At 34.7% G+C, this 8,450-nt stretch overlaps 1 protein-coding gene across 1 annotated transcript; it reads right to left on the bottom strand.

Moving 5' to 3' along the window:
• Positions 1-406: 406 nt before the first annotated feature.
• LOC140754015 (uncharacterized) lies at positions 407-3,147 on the bottom strand. The gene is made up of 4 exons (XM_073088911.1): positions 2,416-3,147; positions 1,935-2,015; positions 1,012-1,162; positions 407-597 (listed from the first exon to the last, which is right to left on the bottom strand). Exons 1-4 carry the CDS (start codon positions 3,145-3,147, stop codon positions 407-409), a joined length of 1,155 nt encoding a protein of 384 aa, XP_072945012.1.
• Between the last annotated feature and the right edge of the window lie 5,303 nt (positions 3,148-8,450).

The raw sequence follows: 8,450 nt of genomic DNA, 5'->3' as shown, positions 1-8,450 counted from the left end.
CTCCGATAATGTGAAATTTCTACGTTTACCGCGCTTGTTGGAAGTACTTAGGAACTTTAATTGACCAGAAACTTCTTGCTTCCAATCAAACAAATATGGAAGAATGGTCTTGACTTATAATAACGGTATTATTTCTGATCATAATAGAATTTATTAGACCATTTTTCCGTTAGGCTTTCTGAAAAAGAACTGGCCAATAAATACTAATTTTAGACGGTTTAAATGTCAAATCTGAATTAAAAATAAAAAATACTTAAAAGAAAATCATTTGAAAGATAATATTAATATACCTACTGCGTTACAATAAAGTCACAACATGCATTTAAAAAATATTGGAAAGGCTACAGGTATCAATAATGAACAACAATAGAGATTAAAAATAAAAATGTTTTATTCGGAATTTGAATTAGACAGTTGACCGATCAAGATTAATGACCTTTTCAAATTGTAGTAGTATAATAAGATACGTAACAAGTAGGCCCAAGAATTTGAAAGGGAAAGAAACGTCGATGTCAAATATGCGTAAAAGGGAGAATGACAGATCACGCGCCTCCATCAACGCCAGGAAGGCTTGAGCGACCGCGCGACTCGATTTCTCTGAAAATAATGACAATAGCTTTAATTTATTCATTATCTCGAGTTTTTTTTAATGTAGTGAATATAATTTTATGTGTGTGCGTGATCACACGGCGATGCATCAGCCGCCATTGAAATTCATAGTCACGTGACTCTATTTTGGCTAATGTATGAAATGTTACTTAACCTATCCTAAGTTTGTATATTATATTTATTTGTACTATAATTTAATTGGCCTTGGATTATCCTTAGATCATAATACAGATGTAACAGGACATAATCATGTTGAATTATGACAGTACATCATCAGATCATAATACATCATACAAACATCAAGTAAGAAGCACTATTTATTACGGTGACTGTAGAAATTTCTCATTGTACTTGTTGCTAAATACATGTATGATTGAAGGGTATAAAAATGAAATACAGTACCAATTTTATTTTCGTAAAGTCTTGAGGACAGCAGCTCTATCAGGCACCGCACTTCGCCATGGAGAATGTCTACTACTCTGCACGGAGCGAACAGTGGGACAATCTCCGCGAAAGTCATGGTTGTTTCCACTAACAGCTGTCCCAGGGTATACTGCAATAAATATTTATGTATACTTTCCCGCATATATGTACAGTCGTACATACGTGAAGTGGATACGATAACTGGATACGACGTATCTGAATGTGGTAGAGCCCTTTGTTGTTCGTTTCCGGCGGCACCATCGCCGAACCTCTCTTCCTAGGAACTTTTAAGTTTGTCTATTAATATATCTGTGGTATCAGAACCTCCCTGTCCCTCAGGACTATGACATGGGGCTCTTCAAGAGGGGTGTAAAAAAAGCTCTCCTTCAAAGCCGGCGATGCATTGGCGACTCCTCTGGTGTTGCAAATGTCCATAGGCGACGGTGACTGCTTTCCATCAGGTAGCCCGTCTGCCTTATCGTTAGGTTACATATAAAAAAAAAAAAATAAGTTAGCACACTGGGGCCATCTATAGGGACAAGTCATAGTTGTCAAATAAATTATTCACTTGCCGCCAACCATCTCGAGTGTTTTAGTAGGAACAACAGTGTTAAGCGATGCTGTGTTCTGGTTTGAAGAGTGGTGTAAGAAAGACATACTTTGCAAGGCGTTTCAGCTTCTTCCAGCTCGTTCCAGCTCGTTCCAGTTCCAGTCCTCAGGGGTATCGCCGCATCTAGGGCCTGACTTGAGCAGGGGGCTAATCTAATCTGGGCTTGATGGAAGATGTCAACGGGCGGCAGTAACCATCTACCTTCAGATGGACTGCATGCTCGTCTATTACTCTTAAATTATTTTATTAATAAAAAACTAGATTTGTAAGAAAAGTTCAAATTTATACTCACATCACTTCGTATGTATCGTAATATAAGATTGTAGGATACAAACAGAGATGCAATGAAGGATGTTATGAGAATAATGATCATCTGAAAAAAATATATATTTATGTCCTTGCTCTGTCGTATTTTATATGATGTTATTTGTACAGTATAGAAGAGGTAAAATATATTGTATATTTACAAAAAAGCGGTAAGCGTTCCAACTTAATCCTCAGGTGTAGCAACGCATTTGTGGTCAGCCTAAAGTAGGACACAAATCTTATCATAGGTTGATTACAAATGTCCAAGAGCGGTAGTAGTCACTTACCATTAGGTAGACTGCATTCTAGATTGCTACTTCATTTAATTTAAAACACGTTATAAGTTCTAAGATCAATAAATCGAATCAAATAATAAAAATGTATCAAGTTATCTCTAGATGGCGTTGCCTCCACGTAAAGTAATTTTAAAAACATCACAATATTTTGATCAACTTATAGCTACTTACCTGCCATTTGATTGCTTCATATAATATATCAAACGTAATAATGATTCTATGGTAAAAATCCATCAGCTTCTTCATATCCATTGTCGATTTTTTAGTTTTGTTTGGGCAGATTAATCCATTTTGCACTATGTGTATACCAGAACGATTACACAATGATTGCTTCATTAGATGATTCATAAAACGAAGCCGTGGAACCAGAAGATTTAATAGATGCCCAAAGAAATGCAGCTCGATTATACTTACGAGTAGGATTATTATTAATTCGATATAGTCGTTTTTAAACACATGGGCCAAGTACAGAAAAGTAATAAAACCAATCATAAAGCCCACAGTCAGGCATATTTGCACGGTACTCTTGATCACTTCTTTATTTTCCATACGGAAATCAGTTTCCTTATCGAATTTGATGAGACCAGAATAGAATTCACGTAATCTTTTCCTAAATGCAAATCCTAATATCGCGCACATACAGTATTGCCATAACTTTAATGCCCTTACAAATTCTCCCAATCCTCTTGAAAGATTGTTGTAGGTTGAGTAAGCAATGAAGATATTTATTGATAAGGAATAGGCAAGTGAAAGTGCTAAACAAACTGGCTTAAGTCTGCCAAAAACTGGTAATCGATTTATGCCGCAAATTAGTTCGAATACAATAATTATTTTGGATACAAGGTCTAATTTAGATTCCTTTGTTGGGACGAAGGTGTTGACACGAACCGCTGGAGGCGACATCTTTGACACCTGTGCTTCTTTGGCAAGCCTTATGACGACTAAATTTTCCCTTAATTCATTACTTAATGGTAATGTATTGAAAATGAATTATGAGTTGTTTTTTGTCGTAACACTGGTGAAGTGCAATCAAATTAATTGTTAATAACACTTCGATACAAGGAGTGTTTTTAGTGTGTATTGTATGTGTTCGTAAATATTAATGTAGTTGGGTTATCATGTTTCTTTGTTAATACATTTTATTATAAAGAAAATATTCGGTATTGGAAAATTATTTTTACGTATTGTATTTATAAGGAAATAGAGTCCTAAATGGTTATTATTTTTAATTTTTCATATGGAAATGTTTGTCTGATTATTTGGCAAAGGAGCGAAAATACTGGTTTTAATTGCATACTGATTGAATCGGACAAGCGTACATATGCAATCATTAATATATATTTGTCAGCGTGGCATTTTTATTTGATTACTTTGTAAATTGATTATCCATTTGATTGAAGTTTTTTATACAAGTTAGTACCAGTTTTATGTACAATAATATTAAACCTTGATGATAAGTAATCATTGTCTAGAAGATATACTTTCAAATTTCATAATCGATTATATAATTAAAGTAATTGTTTGTCTTCGCCTACGCTACGACAGGTGACCTTTACCTACTGGGTAATTGAATTAATATTATTCTTTGGAAACAGGATATTATTCTGGTATATAGTAAGCACAAAGATAGTATAATATCTACTTGCGTAAATTGAGTCGCTCATGTATAGTGAGTTGACCAGCAGTATGGAGATAAACGTGACTTTTCGTGTATGTAATTAATTAAATAATCACAACAAATTAAATGTTGTTTCTGAGACAGACCTAACCAAGAAATTTGGTTTTATTTGGATGTTTAACTGGAATTATAAAACCTTGAAAGTGCATATAGTAACATGAAATTATAAAATAATTTAGTATTTTTAAGTAAATATTATCTCCTAATCGAACTACTAAAAAGTCAGTGATATTACAAATATACTTACCTTTAGTGTTAAAAAGGAGTACAAATATACTTACCTTCAGTGTTAAAAAGGAGTAAAACCTACTTAAAATACTTTAAACCTGATCAAAGCCATAAGAAAAAGGCAGTCAATAACATAATTGTTTACAAGGTAATAACGCTTTGTGCTACATCAATATGCGAAGGAACTCCGGGCACTTGAATGTAAATTCAAGGAAACAATTTTATGAGTCTCGGAATAAAAATAAGAACAAGATTGGTGGGTGCTTATGGAGCGGGCGGCTGCCTGCGACCAGTCCTTTACAGAAATACGAGGGCAATTTGAATGTAATGACAGGCATACACTGTTACAGCTTTACTCTAATGGAGCTTGCGAAAGCGTACAAATAAGAAATTGTTTTCTGATGGAGATTTTAGGTACGTTCGGATTAAATTTACTAGAAATTAATTGTCATTTGTTTTTAGGGCGAAGGAAAACATCGTGAGGAAGCTTATATTCCCACTTTTTTAAATTTTAAATAAACAATGTATGAAGTCTACCGATTCGCAGTTGTCAGCGTGGTGGACTATAGGCTTAAACTTCCTTTAGCCTGAGAAGAAACCTTTGCTTCATAATGGGCCAATAATAGGATGATACTTCAAAAGGTAAAATTAACTTGCTATGTATAATTTGTAATGTTCTTAGTCCATCTTCATTGATTAATTTCTTTATAAAAACAGTCTCGGATTAAAAGTCAGAACAAGATTGGTGGGTGCTTATGGAGCGGGCGGCTGCCTGCGACCAGTCCTGTACAGAAATACGAGGGCAATTTGAATGTAATGACAGGCATACACTGTTACAGCTTTACTCTAATGGAGCTTGCGAAAGCGTACAAATATGAAATTGTTTTCAGGTCGAGTTATCTGCGTCATTTAGATTTAATTTTACTATATAATGAAATATCACTTTAGTAGCAGTGATTAGGGTATGAAATTCGGTCCTTCAATCTAGTGGTCCGAGGTTCGAATTCCAAGCAAGCACCTGTGACTTACTAATTAATAGCCCATCAAGTACCTCTATTTGTATTATGAACACGTTCTGAAGTTTAACCAATGTTTTATTAATTAAGCACGTGACAGGAGCTATGATTTCACAAAGACCTCACAAATATGACACAAAAGCGTTGTAGCGTTAAAAATAACGCGGCTAAAGTGGCTACTTTATAATGTCACGTTACTGCGGTGGTCCGCCCATATGCCTTTTGAGCTTAATGTAGGCTTAGTCGGCTAATGCGCTATACCCTACCATGTCTCGTACAAAGCCCCCGTCAGAGTTATGAAGTACTCAACCGCCATTTATGATATCGTTTGTAGAAGGCAAAATTTTTGTCATCAATTGCACGATTTTGTCATCAAATTGCCATTTCGAAGCACCCAGTTTCTTTTTATTTATAGGTAGTCGAATTTTATGTCTTCTCTTTGTCTTCATGGCTTCTCTTTGTCTTTAAAAATATTTCAGCTACGATTATATCTATATAGTTCTTCTTCGGAGGCACCACCCTTGTTTCTATTTTTATCGCATTACTGAATTGTTAAGCGCTGCTTTTTTTTATTTGAAGGATGTAGTAACGAAAATATTACTTATACGAGACGTTCCAACTTAGTTTTCAGTGGTAGCAACGCATCTGTGGCCTACATCAGTTAGGCAGGTACTCATACTATCTGGGGTTACTTATAGTTGCTACTTACCATTAGGTGAAATGCGTACTCATATATTACTTAATAATAATAAGCCATTCGCTAACATAAAAGTGATACGTTAATCGTGACAGAATCCCTACTAATCCTATTACGTATGACGCAGGTTTAGTACGTTAACGCGCTAAATCCTTTATCATACACGCCTCGATCGATTCCCGTGTTGATAACACCGTTGGTAAAATGCACCGTCAAAATTCCACATTAACATATTGCTTTAATTTTGCTCATTTTAAGCCCTTGAGCGCAAGCAAAAGACCGTGGCTTTACAAATATAATGTCGGAATAATATTAACAAGTCATCAATTTTATTCCATGTTTGTTGTTCGACGGTACTGTTGTTTGTCAATTTTAATCGACAAATGGACGCCATCATAATTTCATTACTCGAAAAATATTATATTTCATGTATACATGAAACAAAACAAAGACGGATAAGAGTCTTATAGGCGTAAGCGGCATGTGTATAGGTCTAGGCACGGTAGCTATTAAACAGATGAGTCTAATAATTGCGCTTTTATTAACATTGATTCTCTATTTTAATTATTGCTTAATAACAAGAATGCACATAAAAATATCCAAGATTAATATTAAAATAATAATTTATTATTTCATGAACTACAGGGACACAAGCTTTAAACTGTGACTGTCAAACCACGACCGATCCCAGGCATGTTCACCTTGCCTGGCGAGAAATCTCCCTTTGCTAAAATATCTATCAATCTCATAAGTCTTTTCGAGTGCTGTAATTCCACACTACAGTTCTCGAAATATGAATAAAGCCCTTTCACACTCAACACGTTTTGTTCCTAGCTTCAAAACAACCACGAAAATCTAGAAGCTTTTGTTGCGAATGACAGAGCAGCGTCCGTCTGCCGCGACGTAACCTCATTGTGGGGTTTTAATGAGAGCAGGCTCCCTTTGAATACTTTGCGTTCAGATATTTGTTAGTGGTTAACAATACGTTCATAGTTTTTGTTTTGTTGTAATAAAGCTAGTATGTAATCCACTTAATGTAAAAAAGTACAAGCCGTTTCGATGGTCGTTTTAATATTATCTGTCATATGTATGTATATGATAGTAATGCAGTGTTGTTTAAAAGTTAATGCATGTGGTGTGGTTCAATTTTGCATTTAGGGGCTGTGGTCTGGTATTTATTGTATAAAGTCAATAATATATGTTCGTGGGATGCAGTGGTCGCTTTGGTGGATTATATGCCTCTTTACTTCTTCTATCCTTTGTTATTACATTTTATTCGTACATAAAGAATGATCCAGAGCTAATAATCAAGTTATGTTGATATACACATTAATTTAATTAATGGTTATTAAATAACAGTTGCGTGTACTACGTTAAAAGTCACATATCCGACACCGCAAGGCATGAATAAACATTTGTACAGTACCCTTACCATGAGTTTTAACGTCTTGACAAATATGATTGTTTTGGTATTTGGTTACATATTTGCCCATACAAATTCCAATCAGCGCCCCTAGCGGATTGTTTCAGAACTATAATTTCAGTAACGTAACATTAAATGTCTAAATTTACATAATGGCGCTTTCTGTTTTGTCTCTCTTTTTTGCGAACATGTGAGGCAGATAAAAAGACTTGAACACTAACTTATTGTTATGTTTACTCAGAATACTGAGTCTACTGAAGCAAACGGAACAGAATAGTGGATTGAGTAAACGTAATGTAAAATTGTGGGATGTTTTGAAAACTCATGGTAAGGGAACAGAACACGAAACAACGAGCGAGCATGCGAGGATATGATATGACAGGATATGACATAGTTTTAGATTAAAATGAGGCAACAGATAGCGCTGTGCCGTTCATGGATGACTAGGTATAGTATGTTTTCATTCACGAGGAAAACAAGTGGGGCCTGATTTACTATAATTATGAGATTCCATGCTAATAACGCGTTAAGTCATAACTTGTTCAATACTACAATTCGACGCCACAAAAAGAAGAGCTCATAAGACCTTTCTTCGAAAAACCAGATCAAACTGGATTTAAAAGAACGGTCACTCACTTTTCACTTAATATTCTTCGTTAACAACTTGTCATAATATTCAACTAAAATTCAAAACATGCAGATAATGCGCATGCATTATAATTTTTGGTATCGAATATAGAATATCATTCTACATAGAAAATTGCGTAAATTCTCACTGCTTGCATAAAATGCATATTGATTAATAAAAAACACGTGAATGTCTTAAATTTTAGTCAAATATTTAATAATATATATTTTTACGGTATTTTTAAGCAAATAACTAAGTTAATAATACATTTTAATTATTATTACGTAATTGCCCCCATATTTTTAAAGGCAATCTTCAAAATCCGTATCAATTTATTTACAACTAACTACAAAATATGAACATAGAAATCAAGCAGGTAAGGTAATGTGGTAAAGACCGTGTTACGGGCCTGTCATAGTGAAACAGCTCCCTGTTTTTTCTGTTATTCATGAGCTTAGAGCTCATTGTGTTTTAACTGCATAAATGTGAACTGCTGTTACTGTCACGAAGCCGTGAAAGAAACTCTTAATCGAGTA

The sequence above is a fragment of the Epargyreus clarus genome, unplaced genomic scaffold, assembly GCF_041222505.1.
Source record: "Epargyreus clarus isolate Ecla_fem2 unplaced genomic scaffold, WU_Ecla_fem_2.2 ptg000027l, whole genome shotgun sequence".
Classification (NCBI taxonomy): domain Eukaryota; kingdom Metazoa; phylum Arthropoda; class Insecta; order Lepidoptera; family Hesperiidae; genus Epargyreus; species Epargyreus clarus.
Note: the sequence above shows the minus strand (reverse complement) of the source record. Positions and strands in the feature narration are given on the sequence as shown.

Excerpts from the sequence above, each read along its gene's own strand:
- LOC140754015 (XM_073088911.1), bottom strand. The coding sequence starts at position 3,147 with ATGTCGCCTCCAGCGGTTCGTGTCAACACCTTCGTCCCAACAAAGGAA. Across the intron at positions 2,016-2,415 it reads ATGAAGCAATCAAATGGCAG|ATGATCATTATTCTCATAAC; the intron begins GTAAGTAGCTAT and ends TATTTTTTTCAG. Across the intron at positions 598-1,011 it reads ACTTTACGAAAATAAAATTG|AGAAATCGAGTCGCGCGGTC; the intron begins GTACTGTATTTC and ends CATTATTTTCAG.